The sequence below is a fragment of the Dama dama genome, chromosome 18 (assembly GCF_033118175.1).
Source record: "Dama dama isolate Ldn47 chromosome 18, ASM3311817v1, whole genome shotgun sequence".
Taxonomy (NCBI): domain Eukaryota; kingdom Metazoa; phylum Chordata; class Mammalia; order Artiodactyla; family Cervidae; genus Dama; species Dama dama.
Genome location: NC_083698.1, coordinates 44,788,763 through 44,803,369, shown reverse-complemented (window position 1 = coordinate 44,803,369; position 14,607 = coordinate 44,788,763). Strand labels below are relative to the sequence as shown.

Below are 14,607 nucleotides of genomic sequence, written 5' to 3'. Positions count from 1 at the left end.
TCCGTCCATAGTTCATCAGGCTCTCTGTCTATCAGATCTGGTCCCTTAAATCTTTCTCACTTCCACTGTATAGTCATAAGGGATTTGATTTAGGTCATACCTGAATGGTCTAGTGGTTTCCCCTACTTTCTTCAGTTTAAGTCTGAATTTGGCAATAAGGAGTTCATGATCTGAGCCACAATCAGCTCCCGATCTTGTTTTTACTGACTGTATAGGGCTTCTCCATCTTTGGCTGCAAAGAATATAATCAATCTGATTTCGGTGTTGACCATCTGGTGATGTCCATGTGTAGAGTCTTCTAGAGCCCTGTAAAGCCAGCTCTGTTAGGTATAATTTGTCTCTACACACTAGTCTGCTTCTGGCCTCTTTATTCTGTTGATTGAGTTGTGTGTGTCCTGTTTCTTTTTTCTAATTCAAAATATGGATATATACCCAGGACTCATTTCCTGGCCTTGTGTTCTCACTGTATATTCATATATATTTATGCTGAAATAGTATTCTTCTTTCTTAATTTTTTAACTTAACTAAAGATACCAAACTATGTGTGGACATTATTACCAGACTCTTCTTATCTATAACTAAATTCCTTTTCATATATCTCTTTCTTCATGGGAAAAAAATTCGTTGGATAGTTATGATCCTGATTATGGGTGGCCTGATTCAAGGCCCTGGATTAATCCATGGGAGGCATTATGTCAGTGTTCAACAGTATAGGATAGGTTTTGATATCAAACTTGCACTGAATTCCATCTATTTGCTAGATGTGTGTGACCTTGAGCAAAACAGTGCCTGCTGTCTTTGAGTTTACATTGTAGAGAAAAATGGACAAATAATGAAGTACTGTCAGGCACTGTTCATTACAGTGGAGGAAAAATAGATCAGTACAAATAAAGAGAACTGATAGCGTAGAGTGGGAAGGGCACTGTTATTTAACATAGTATGGTTAGGAAAAGGCTTTTCTGATAAGGTCACATTGGAACCAGGGAGCTGTGAAGTAGGAAGCTAACTATGTATTCCAAGCAGAGGGAATAGTCAGTACAAAGGAGTTTATCCCATGTCTTTAAAGAATAACAGGGAGAACATTTGTGTAAAGAGGTTTGGCAAGGGAAAAAGTAGCTACATGAGATCAGAAGTGTTAAAGGAGGAAAGGATCTTGTAGACCATTATGTAAACGTTGTATTTGGAGAGAATTCAGAAGCCAGTGGAGAGTTTTGAGCAGATGATAAAGTTTTCTGCCTTATATTTTTAAAAGATGGCCCTGGCTGATGTGGAAAATAGATTGAAGAAGAGGCAGGGACTGAAGTAAGAGGATCAAATTAGAAGACTGTTAGCATATAATTCAGGCAAGAAGTAATAGTGGCTTAGATGAGGATGTTGTGATGATGGTGGGAAAAGTTATCAAGTTCTGAATATATTTCATAAATGAGCCATCAGCATTCGCTGAAGGATTGAGCTTTTGGTTACCCCCAAGATATGGGGGTTTTTTTTGTTTTGTTTTGTAGAAAATTCATGAGATACAAATAGAAAAAGAAATTATCTTTTGTCTTCTTTTCAGAGGTGACCACTTAAAATTATGATGCATATCCTTTTTAGTTTTTATTATGTTATATCTGCACAGATATAGACTTGTGCACAATGCGTTGTTTAAACAAACTTTATATGTAATGAACCCTTTTCTCTATCATTAGACATTGCCCAGCATTTTAATGACTGCATACTCTTCTCTTGTGGGAGTGAGTTACAGTTTATTTGACTCCCTGTCAATATTTAGTATGCTTTCAGGTTTTTCCCTGTTTGGATAGCATTTAAGAAAGCATCCGTACATTTCTTTAAGTATATGTATGATAAGGAAAACAAATCTCCAACTACTTTTTGAGACCTGGAAATAGCCACAAGTGAGGCCTTATAAGCTCATGAAATAATATTTCTGCTTATAGTTTCTTGGCTTTATAGTTACCCTCGGGTTTCAATTTATCCCCTTTTGATTTTGATACTAATAGATCAGACTCTTTGAATTTCATACTAATATTTAGTAGGTACACTGTAATAGGAGCAAATGTGTTGTTACATGGGCTGTTATACTAATTTCTATATTATACTCAGGAAAATAAAATCACATCTGTTGAGAGGTTGCAGCTGCTGCTGCTAAGTCGCTTCAGTTGTGTCCGACTCTGTGCAACCCCATAGAGGGCAGCTCACCAGGCTCCTCTGTCCCTGGGATTCTCCAGGCAAGAATACTGGAGTGGGTTGCCATTTCCTTCTCCAATGCATGAAAGTGAAAGTGAAGTAGCTCAGTCGTGTCTGACTCTTCGCTGCCCCATGGACTGTAGCCTACCAGGCCCCTCCGTCCATGGGATTTTCCAGGCAAGAGTACTGGAGTGGGGTGCCATTGCCTTCTCCGCAGCATGTGCTACTATATGCTAAATACTATATTGAGTCTTAAATTCAACTTTCACAATAATTCTATGCAGTAAATACTATCACTACTGCCTTTTTCCTTTTTATTTTTTTAAACATTTTAGAAAACTGAAGCTTGGTAGGGTGAAGGCAGTATAAAATCCTGGTTAAAAACAAACTCTGAAGCCAGACTGCCCAGGTTTGAATCTTGACTTAGCAATTATTGGCTCTGTAACCTTGGGAAGTTACTAACTTCTTTGTGCTGCGTTTCTTTTTTAATGGACATTACTTTTCTTGTTATGAGTACAAAATAATGACACAATTAAAGTGTTTCTCACATTATGACAATCTGGATTCTCATCTTCCCCTCATAGCAAGGAATACAGTTTCCCTCCAATATCCTAAACTATTTCTAAGGACCCCACACTTGCTTTGCCTTGCTTTGTTGAATTCTTCCTTTCTGCTAGCATGGCTAACATGGCCAGCTTCTTTTCTCATTATTAAAATTTTTTTTACCTAAGTCTACAAATAACAAATGCTGGAGAGGGTGTAGAGAAAACGGAACCTTCTTACACTGTTGGTAGGAATATAAATTGGTGCTGCCATTATGGAAAACAGTGCGGAGGTTTCCTGAGTTGCTGTGTGACCCAGCAATCTCACTGCTGGGCATTTATCTGGATAAAACTATAATTCAAAAAGACGCGTGCACCCTCGTCTTCACAGCAGCACTGTTCATAATAGCCAAGACGTGGAAACAACCTACATATCCATCAACAGATGAATGGATAAAGAAGACGTGGTATAAACGTACAGTGGAGCACTACTCAGCTATAAAAAAGAATGAAATGCCATTAACAGTAACATGGATAGATCTAAAGATTGTCATACTGAGTAAAGTAAGTCAGACAAAGACAAATATCATATGATATAATTTCTAAGTGGACTCTAAAATATGACACAAATGAACCTATCGATGAAACAGAAACAGACTCAAAGAGAACAGACTTGCAGTTGCCGAGGGAGGGAAAGAAGTCTGGAGTTAGCAGTTGCAAACTATTATACATGGAATGGGTAAACAAGGTTCTATTATATAGCACAGGTAACTAAAATCAATATTCTCTGATAAACCATAATGGAAAATACGGGAAAAAAATTTATATATATAACTGAGTCACTTTGCTGTAAAGCAGAAATTGTAAGTCAACTATATCTCAAGTTAAAACAATTTTTAAAAATTCCTTATCTTAAAAGTATGGTCCCCAGTTTCCAGAATGTGATTAGTAAGTATCATTTCTCATTCAAGGAACTAAGTTTCCCTGGAGATAATAGACTGGCTGAATCCACAATTAAGGCAGGAAATGTACAAACTTATCCTGAAATATTGTGTCCAGAAAACAAGTAAACTATCAAAAACTATAAGGGTCAAGGGGGAGAAAAAGGAAAGCCACTTGAGACTACCATTAGCTAAATACAAGACAATTTGAGTATTAAAAAAATAAAGGCAAACAGTTGGAAAACATAAAATATATGAAACCTAATTTACAATAATGCTAAAAATAATCCAGTTGTTACATCCAGAAGATATTAAGAAACTAGTTTACTATTCTAAAAATTGGTAAAGAAAAATAAAGAACTAGGCATTTATACTGTTTGCCTCCTATGAACCATACCTCAGGTTAACCAAAATGATTATGTGACAAAGTTCTGCACAGGAGAATTCCAGGTAACAAAGAAATGACAGAATGCTACATTTCCCAACCTCTAATAAAATAATGGAACCAAGTCATGACCATCAATAGCTGCTAAAACCACTAGAGGAAAGTCTAATGGAGAAATTAAAGGATAGATCAGGCTGACAATACCTGAACCCACTAATTCATCTTAACATCATAACAAGAGAGCCAACTGAAAATTGGCATTCTCACAAATAAACGAGACAAAACAAGTGAAGAAAAGAAAACACAAACCAGAGTTTAATCTAGCCTCTTTAGAAAATACAGATAGAGGAATTATGCCACACAACACCATATGGAAATCTCTGTAAGACAAATGGCCTAGTTTCTTCAATAATAAATGAGAAAGAAGTGTGGGGCTATGGAGAGAAATCCATGACTTAACAAATTTTATATTAAACAAATGTAATGTGCAGACTCTGAAAAAAATACTTAGGATTAAAAAATATGAATCAGCTTGGGAAATTTGAACTCATGACTTGCTATTAAGAAATCATTGGGACTTCCCCCTGTTCCAGTAGTTAAGAATCTGGCTTGCAATGCAGGGGCATGGGTTCAATCCCTGGTCAGGGAACTAAGATCCCACACGTCACAGAGCAACTAAGCCAGCGGGCCACCACTACTGAAGCCTGCATGCCACAAGAGAGTCCGTTCACTGCAATGAAAGATTCCACACGATGTGACTCAGACCTGACAGAGCCAAATAACAAATGAAAAAAAGAAAGAAAGGAAGTATTAGTTGTCATGGAGTGATAATGGTATCATGGTTTTGGGGTGAGATGAAGGGTCTGTTGTTTCAGAGACAAACCAAAACAGTCACAGAAGAAATTATATAATATAAGCAGTGTATATAGGAAGGTAACAGACACAATAAGGTCTGCCTGTGTTCATAATTAAGTTGGTGACTAGTGCATGAAGCTGGGAGGTCAGAGAGGTTGCAGATACATTTTTAAATATTTTTCACCATCTTCATTTGTAAATAATTCTAAGAATGTTAGTGAGCCAATTTTTAATAGTCATTAATAGCCACTGTATTTAAGATTTTAATCACCTATGTTTAGGTAGAGTAATGCTTCTTTCTTTTCTTTCTTTGGTCTTTGTGTAGATTGCTTCTATCTTTGCTTTTGCTACCTGTGGAGGTTTTAAGGGCAAAACAGAAATTCAAGTGTCTTGTGATAAAGGTGCTGAGAATAAAACGATTACAGCTACTTTTGGTTATCCATTCAGGTAAGTTTGCTTTTGGGGTTTAACAACTCTTTTCACTCATTAAGATTTCCCAACAACTTATTGATCTTGGGAGTTGGACATTTTTAATTTCATGCTCATTTGTAAATAGTGATCATTGCTACTGAAAGTATGGTGTGTGGACCAGTGCCTATCTGCAGACTGTTTTCCTGAACTGTGATGAAATAAATACGGAAAATGACAGTAAGCATTCAGAAACTTTTATATGACATTGCCTTGACACTTTTATTCTGTCATCCCACAGTGGATTGGAAATTTCAAAAGAAGACTGCTCTGTTACCTTAGTTTGAGAAGCCATGTTGTAGAAGCAAACACAGCTTATGAAAAATCCAACTTTCTCATGTATTTACAGTTACTAATGTGCAATGTATAGCTTTAAGACATGGATTTATATAAAGTGAAGAGTTCCTGTGTTTCAGCAGCATAAAACTTTACTTTCTGAATATTTATGGCTATTTTGTTCTGTTTGACCTCAGTATTCATTAAATGTTTACTCCATCTGCCCTGTGTTTAAGTGAGGGTGTGAATCTTTCCCCACTTACTGACTACTTTACTTAATTCTCTAGACTCAGTTTTTCTGTTCAGTGAATTTAAACCATTTAAGGTTGCTTTGATGATTAAATAAAATCTTACATTAAAGATATGTCAGATAGCAGGTGCTTGGTAATCAATCTTTGCCTCTCTATCTCTCAGTCCTTCTCTTATAAAGTTATAGCATCTTTAGTGATAAGTGCTTTTGTGATTTATAGATAGAGAAAATTAAAGACTTTGTGGAGTTAGCTAATTAGTGAGAGTTAAAATGTGAATCATTATAATTGACTCTCCTGGTGCTAGTCACACAGACTCTGCCTCCTAGAATGGAATACAGTTTCTCAAATTGTAAACCATTTTGTAACAGTGCTATTAATCTGCTAAGTTTTTGTTACAGGAAGATATTATCTGGGTGTGAAAGTGTTTAATTCAGTCTGTATTCAGTCTATCATAAGTCAAGTATCAGGTGTAATATATGATTTATATACATATGAAAATTTTAATTTACTTAAATATTTGAATTTTTCACTTTTTAAAAAAGGAAAGTGTTTATTTGGGGAGTATATTTTACTTAAACATTCTGCCTATGTGTTTCTGTTAGAAGAGTCCAAGTAATTCATAAATTTGTTTGTGCCTTTTTTTAAATAGGTTGAATGAGGCATCATTTCAGGCACCTCAAGGTGTAAATGTCTGTCGTGTAGATTGGAAAAATTATGTCCTTATTGGAGATTACTCCTCTTCCGCGCAGTTCTATGTTACTTTTGCAGTCTTTGTCTTCCTGTACTGCATTGCTGCTCTTCTGCTTTATGTTGGTTACACAAACCTGTATCGTGATAATCGAAAGCTTCCCATGACTGTAAGTAATCACTTTCTTTTTATACAAAAATAATTTATGTAGGTATATATTACACTTGAATTTAAATATGGATTTTCTTACACTGGGAAAAAAAAACTCTTGGCATAAACCAGTTTCAACATGTCTTGACTTCTGCCACGAGTTTATGCTGGCTCTTGTCATGTTTAACCCAATTCTTGTAGCCTGTTTGCAACACTTCCTCTGTACTCCTTATACAGAGAGAGGTTTGTTTGTATCTAACTCTATTTTAACCTGGAAAGAACTCGAATATGGGACAAAGCATATTAGGTTGCAAATAGCAGGGAAATTAAATAGAAATTAATGTATTTGATTTGAAGAATTGCTAACAGTGCTAGTAGTCTCATAACTGTTTTCCTGTTTTTTATCTTTTTTCTCTTTTCTCAGAGACATCCCCTTTATGCCTGACACCTGGTCTATATTCTTAAATTCTTTAAATTCTGACCAAGGTAATTCTATAAAAATTATAGAATTTGGCATTAGTGGCATTCATGAGCTAATTCTGAATCTTTAAGATGGCAACAAAGGATTTGGATTTGAAGTCCTAATACCTTTTTTGGCTTAAGGGTCTACTGAGCTAGAAATAAAAATAATCTCTTGAGATTTAGTTAGTAGAATTCCCCTAGATTATTGGTGGCAAATCCAGAGATAAACTGTAGTTTTAAAGTGGACCTCCACTACCAAAGAATAACTACGAAGTCCATATTGGTGTTACTGCTTTGAAGGGACAACAGAGATGTTTTCCTGATACTGGTCATTTATATCCTAAGAAAACAGTAACTGCTCACATCTACTTATTATTTGTGAAGTTACTTTAAAGGATAGGTCAAATTATTGAATAACAGGTTTTATTTATCTACTTATTTATTTTTAATTTTTGCTGCCTGGATCATAAGAATGCAGATGGTAAGTAAGTAATAAAACAGTATTTTATCCATCATATTTATTTCATTTCATGTATCTGAGAAGAAATTCTCAAACCTGATATTTTTATAAAACATTTCTTGGTTGTTAAGTGACTTTCAAAAGATAGACATCAGCCATTTTAATTTGCAATACTTAATAGAAATTTCATGTTAGTAATCTGTAACTTCTGTGGACTTTTCAAGCCTTATTTATATTTTGTTAAAGTTCTTTATAGATTAAATTCTAAATGAAGATATTTCTTGCCATCCTGTCATTATCCCAACAAATTTTAAGTTAAATCTAGCAATGAATCTTTTATTTCTCTTATTTTGTTTATTAAGCCTTAAAAATAATGAAGTTTTTTTTTTCACTTATTTTTATTAGTTGGAGGCTAATTACAATATTGTAGTGGTTTTTGCCATACATTGACATGAATCAGCCATGGATTTACATGTGTTCCCCATCCCGATCCCCTCTCCCGCCTCCCTCCCCATCCCATCCCTCTGGGTCTTCCCAGTGCACCAGCCCCGAGCACTTGTCTCATGCATCCAACCTGGGCTGGTGATCTGTTTCACATCTTGATATATGACAGTTTTTAGAGCAGCATTCAAATCTGCTTTGGAGGAGGCTTTTTCTGCCTAATAAAACTATAAAACTGATTTAGTTGTATCATTCAGAAAAGTCAAAAATAATTTTCCACCTCAGAGTGATCATATAGAGAAATAATAATGGTCCTATGGAGACATAATCCAGAATTAGTTCCGTAAGTGGTTTTTTGTTCGTACAGTGTATGATGGATACTTCTTATTTGTAAAAGTCCAGCTTCTAAATTAAATTTTGGATTTTACTTTAACCATATAAATGTAAAAAAAAATTTTTGTGATGCCTAAAATTTTAACTATGGCCAAACATGACATGAATTATTTTTTAAGTACCATTTTTTAATGACTTGTGCTGTTTCATCAGTGTTCTCAATTCTCTGCTAAGATATCTCTAGGAGAATTTCAATTGTGACATTTTAAAATCAAATTTAGTTTTTAAATAAATTCAGCACATTTTTGTGCTAAATAGTGAGAGCTTAAGGGTTCTAGGCTGTGTGGAGGATCAGAAATACCATAAAATGAAACCAAACAAAGATAGGGTATCCCAAATCCTAAAGCTCTGTTATGAATTATGTCCTTCTTACTGGTAGCACGAGGGCTGCCACAGGCATGTTGTGCATTGCATAATTCCAGGTGGCACTGTTCATGTAGAACTAGCTAGAGTCCTGAGTCACACACATGGACTGTCTTCAGAGGCCTCATTTCTCCCACTTCCCCTCATTCTAAGATTACTTCATGCATCATTGTCCGAAAAGCACCTGCTTTTGAAATGTAAAAATGTCATCCTAAGCCTTTAATAGCTTGGACATAAAGAGCATAATCAGGAAAAAAAATTACGGCTTTTTGATTAGGAATTTGGAAGGAAGAAACCTTAAAATTAAGATTTGACATCTATTGGTCAAAATGATGAACTTCAGCCCAGAGAGAATTTAACATGTGATAATCTCATAATAATTATCAGCTCTTTCTAACAAGTGCTTAGAAAACATTTGCCACAGCACAAAATACAGCAGAGTACAGCAGCAAAAAGGGGAGTACTCCCACAGTGCAAAATGCTTAATATTTCTATTCTTTTCTCTTTGATACACATTTTTTAAAGAGCAGTAGCAGTGGAGAGCTTAAATGCAAATACTGTGCCACATGCTTGTAAGATGAGGCATTGTTTTAGTTCGCTAATGCAAGGCGTTTATTCAGTGCCAGCTTGACTAGGTGGACAAGCTATATATAACAGTTTCTATATCTCATATGTGATCACTGGTATTTATCTGAGATAAATGACTAAAAGGTCACTGGCAAAAGTAATTTAAAACTAACCAGACTTATTAAAAAAAAAAAAATCCTGTGATAAGCTCCAAAACCCATTTCTGAGATTGGAGAGATTTTTGCTGCAGATAGTGAGAACTCATAGTCTTGAGCATACCTGAATGCTCAGAATACATCATTAAAAGATACAAATCTTACATTGTTCCCACTTCGGTTGTTAATGTAAAGGAAGACCAAAGGAGATGGAAACTTACACTTTATACTATCCAAATACATACTTTAAAAAAGCGTTACTTAGATTTTTATAGCCAGTACTAGTCGACAGAGTTCTAGTTCCCCAGCAAAATAGATTATGGAGAGTAAAATTTTTTCTTACTAGTTCAATAAGAAATTATCCAAAATATTAAAAAATTAACTTCTATTCTTGAACTGTAATAAGTAGTAAACACTTAGTAGAAAACTGGTAGTGACAGGGTGTTTTGAGAGAGATTTTGTTGTTGTTCTTAATATAATGAGCATTCTTAAAATTTTGTAGTCATGAATTTAAAAGGAGACAAGTCATCCTGGATGTGTGCTTTTCACCATCTCGCTGTTCATATCATAGAGCATTAGATTTAACTAAAATTAGAGGTTTGCCAGAACAATATGAGAAAGCAGGGGAGGATAAGGGAATTGGGAGTATATGTAAGAGATTATAATGAAGAACCTTAGAATCTAAGTTGAGGGAAATGGAGATCAGATTGTAGATCTCAGTGGGGTCAAAGGAGTTTTAAGGTTGGGGTGCCAAAGAGAATGAGCTAGAAAGAGAGGTAATATTTGAGAGGGGTGATTAAAGCAGAGATTATGGAGGTATACAGTTATTGGTGATAAGAGTCTGATATTTGATCCCAAGAGGGAGAGGCTTAGCTTAGTTAGATAAGATTGTGATGAGGGCTTTATAAAACTTTGATTTCTCCATGTAAAAATCTTAGACTTTTCAGAAGATGACTGCTGTAGCGCAGGCACTGGCCTGACAATAGTAAACAGCAGTGTTTGCTATGTTGATTGTGGCCTTTTTTTATAAAGTATGTCATTTCTCAGGACTGAGAGTTCAACATGATTTCCTTGGTGGCGGATTTGAAATTTTGTATCTTTAAGTATTTATTATTAATTCATATTTGTTTTTGCTTTAGGACTTTGTAATTACTATTGTTGCAACTTTTTTGTGGTTGGTGAGCACTTCAGCCTGGGCTAAAGCTCTTACAGATATTAAAACAGCTACCGGTCCCAGCATTGTCCAGGAGCTTAAGCCTTGTAGTGTTCAAGGAAAGTTGTGCCAGTTCGTCTCTGTAACGAGTATGGGGTCCCTAAATGTATCTGTGGTGAGTATGCAGTGTTTATAAAATAATTTATTTCACTTACTAGAAAAACCTTACAGTGACTTAAGAAAACAATAGTTTTAATAAATCCCTGGATGAATATGTTGATCTTATCTTTACCAAGCTTATCAGAATCCTAGTTATCATATAGTCTTTATAACAGCAAAAAAAAGTTTGTGCAGAAAATTATTACTTGTAAACAAGCTTAGACAAGATCATGGTTACGTTTTTATTAACATTAACTAGGCAAGACTTTGACCCTAAAGGCGCTAATATAACATTTTTTAAGACTGTGTGCTAAGGTCATTACACATATGTCAATTCTGATAGGAATGTGGGAAGTGGTGTTACTATCTTCGTTTACAACTGGCAAAGAATATAGCTTGTATGTTAAGTCACTTAAGGTGACAGGGCTAGTAAGTTGGCAAAGCCAAGGTTTGAACCAGATCTGACTTCTGTTGTTACTGTTTAGTCCCTAAGTCATGTCTGACTCTTTGTGACCACATGAACTGTCCTCTGTCCATGGACATTAGCCCTTTCTCTAATTTGATTTGCTCTGGGTCTTTGAAAATAGTACTTTCATAGTTCCTTAAATAATCCTAAAATTTTGGCCTCTAAATTTAAATATTATTTTGTATGGTATTTTATCCAAATACAGATATATTATTAATATAATGAGGGTATTACTTTTAAGGAGGTTTCATGTCTTTTCAAGAAAGTATTTTTCCAGTGGATAAAGTTGGTCTTGCCTTATAAAGCAATTTGGCCAAATTTTTGTTTTAAAAGTCTTTTTTTTTTTTCCCATATATATTGATGGTGAGCTGAGATAGTTTCAGAAGTGTTTTTATACCCAAATAATACAAAAAATAGAAGAAAGCAGTTTGGGGCTTCCCTGGCAGCTCATTGGTAAAGAGCCCACTTGCCAGTGCGGGAGACGCAGGTTCCATCCCTGGGTGGGGAAGGACCCCTGGAGGAGGAAACGGCAGCCCGGTCCAGTGTTCTTGCCGGGAAATGCCATGGACAGAGGAGCCTGGCGGGCTACAGCCTGTGGCGTGGCGGAACTCGACTTAGCGACTAAACAACAGCAGCACAAATATGATAGTACCCAAGCTTTTTACCTTACTCTTACCTCATAGGTCACTGCTATTCTTGTCTTCATTTAAAAAAACAAAAATACTGTGAAAATAGGGTATCTTCAGTTCCTTCATCTCTGAGACTTTGAACTTTCAGATTTGTACCTGAGAAGGCTGATTTCTTTTAGGTTGATTATTACAGGATGTGACATAACGTTTTCTTCTATGACTTCTTTTCTCTTGTGGCTGCAGCTGTGGAAGCAGAGGTAATGGTAGGAGGGGGATGAAGTAGGGAAGTAGGAAAAGGTGCACAAAGGATGTTTATAACCACTCAGAGGGGAGAAAGTAAAACCCCTCCTAGTGAAGGAACCGTGGATTCCTGTTGTTCTCTTCACCTGAAGCCACTAGAGTCTAAATATAAAGTAGTAAAAGGAAGGTCTTACTTTTCTCAAACAAATTTAATTCCTTTTTTTAATTGGTAATAATGCACATGTAAAAACAAATATCTTTTAGTCATGATTTGATATGTTACAGATTTAGAGATTTCACTGGGAATAAGGCATTATATATCCAAATCGGGCATTGACATACAGAGTCTTCCTTTTTTATTCCACTTGATGTATAGTTCAGACTTCAAGTGAAATGATGGTATATGGCCTGGAAATATTAGATATTTATAGGAAAACTAAGATAGGTATGAAATTTTAATAGTATACTAGATTTTCATGTTTGTTTTTCTCTTTCTTAGATCTTTGGCTTTCTGAATATGATACTTTGGGGAGGAAATGCATGGTTTGTGTACAAGGAGACCAGCTTTCACAGTCCATCAAATACTACTTCTCAAGGAGGTATTCCTCCTCCAACTGGAATATAATTGAAGGGAGAAGTACACTGTATGAAATAAATGTCTGTACTATGACCTGTTGCCAACACCTTGAGAAGCATTTTTTGTTTCTAATAAAAGTAATGGCTTTTTCAGTAAATTGGTGGGTTTAAAATTTTGCTGCTTTTTTACATAAAGCTTGTGCCTTTCCTAGAAATTTAAGATGTAAATGTATTCTCACATGTGAATTTGAAAATTCAGGGGCCTATTATGAGATGATACACATTTTTAAATGAACGGTTATTTCTTCACTAAGTTGTTTTCCTTCCGAAGTGTTTACACCTTAAGCCTTAACATATATCTTCACTCAGAAAAGAGTTTTATTGTCCTATCATAATAGGAAGAAAATCTGTTTTGGAATATACACTACTGTAAGTTTGTACAGATCATATTCCCAAGACCTGTCTTTGTTTAAAAAAGTCTTGATTACATAAATCATATTTAGAAAAAACATTTAGTTAACAGTTTATATCTGAACATTGTTTATATGTTATGAAAAATGCTTAATTACAAAGACCGATGTATGTTTTATTTCTGTTTTTCTAAATGACCTACAGTACTTGGTAGGTGTACTAAAATTGTTTGGGGAGTGGGGTTTAGAGATTTCTAATAGATGTAGAGTTAATTTGATAATTCTCTCGCATGAGGTGTAAGCTTCCATATGCTGGTTATTTAATAGATTTGCTACATAAGTGAAGCATGGTTCACCTAGATACTTTGATATGTATGGGCATTACTCCTAGTGATATTTGTTTGCTGTCTTTTGTTGCTTATGCTCCTTCAGTGCAGGCTGAGACCTAGTCTCCTGCAAGTAGAGTTAAATAATCTATCTTTTTTTGCAGACCCTATTCATAGGATAAAAAAAATTAAGATTGCCTTTTACTTTTGAAACATTTATATTCAATGAAGTTGCTGTCTTGAGTTTAGTATTGATATTGTGAAAATGAATGCAATTTGGATTTCACATTTCTTAATGTTTGTTCTTATTTCATAAATGGATAATTAAGGAATTATGCGTTGTAAAGAAGGAACCTAAGTGAGCTATATTATGGGTGTGCTGTCTTTGCTCACACATTTGGGTAGCTTCTGGAATATAGGGCTTATTCACGTTTTGCTTCCTAATCTTTCTGTTGTACAGGGCCAGATCTCCTCTTAGCCACATGATTGTTTTTATGTGAAGCACATCTTACTATTGCCTTATTTTGGTTGCTTTTGTTCACAAGAATTGTTAATATGAGAATGTGTATCCACCCTAATAAAGAAGTTAAAATAAAGAGTGCACTGATTGTTATATTATAAAGAAACTTTCATCTTAAAGGCATGAGCAGTATAAAATAGAATTGATTTACAAAGCAAGAAACAGAATATTACAGTAGTTTTGTTTATTTAATGTTTGGCAAGGAATAAAAAATGCTTTGGAGACCCTGGTTCTATTTTTCTTTCAATCTCATTTTTTAAATGCTTATTTGTAACTTTCAGGTTGAGTTTTACTGATAAACCTTTTCTAATTGACTGTCCAGTTGGCAGCAAAGATTCTTAATTAAAAGTATATGCTTTGGAGCCAAACTGCCTGAATTTGAATCTTGGCTTCACCACCTACTAGCTCATTGTTGGCTCAGTCTTGTCTGATGTTTGCGACCCCATGGACTGTAGCCTGCCAGGCACCTCTGTCAACGGGATTATCCCAGCGAGAATACTGGAGTAGGTTGCCATTTCCTACTCCAGGGGATCTTTCCAACCCA

At 35.3% G+C, this 14,607-nt stretch overlaps 1 protein-coding gene across 1 annotated transcript in view; it reads left to right on the top strand.

Annotated features, from left to right (window-relative positions):
- SYPL1 (synaptophysin like 1) overlaps window positions 1–14,139 on the top strand; it is a 31,134-nt gene extending 16,995 nt beyond the window's left edge. The window contains exons 2-5 of the mRNA XM_061165229.1: window positions 5,236–5,357; window positions 6,555–6,762; window positions 10,724–10,912; window positions 12,731–14,139. Of these exons, the coding sequence (XP_061021212.1) occupies window positions 5,236–5,357; window positions 6,555–6,762; window positions 10,724–10,912; window positions 12,731–12,856 (645 nt within the window). The 3' untranslated portion in view covers window positions 12,857–14,139. The remainder of the gene's footprint in view (window positions 1–5,235; window positions 5,358–6,554; window positions 6,763–10,723; window positions 10,913–12,730) is intronic.
- The last annotated feature ends 468 nt before the right edge of the window (window positions 14,140–14,607 follow it).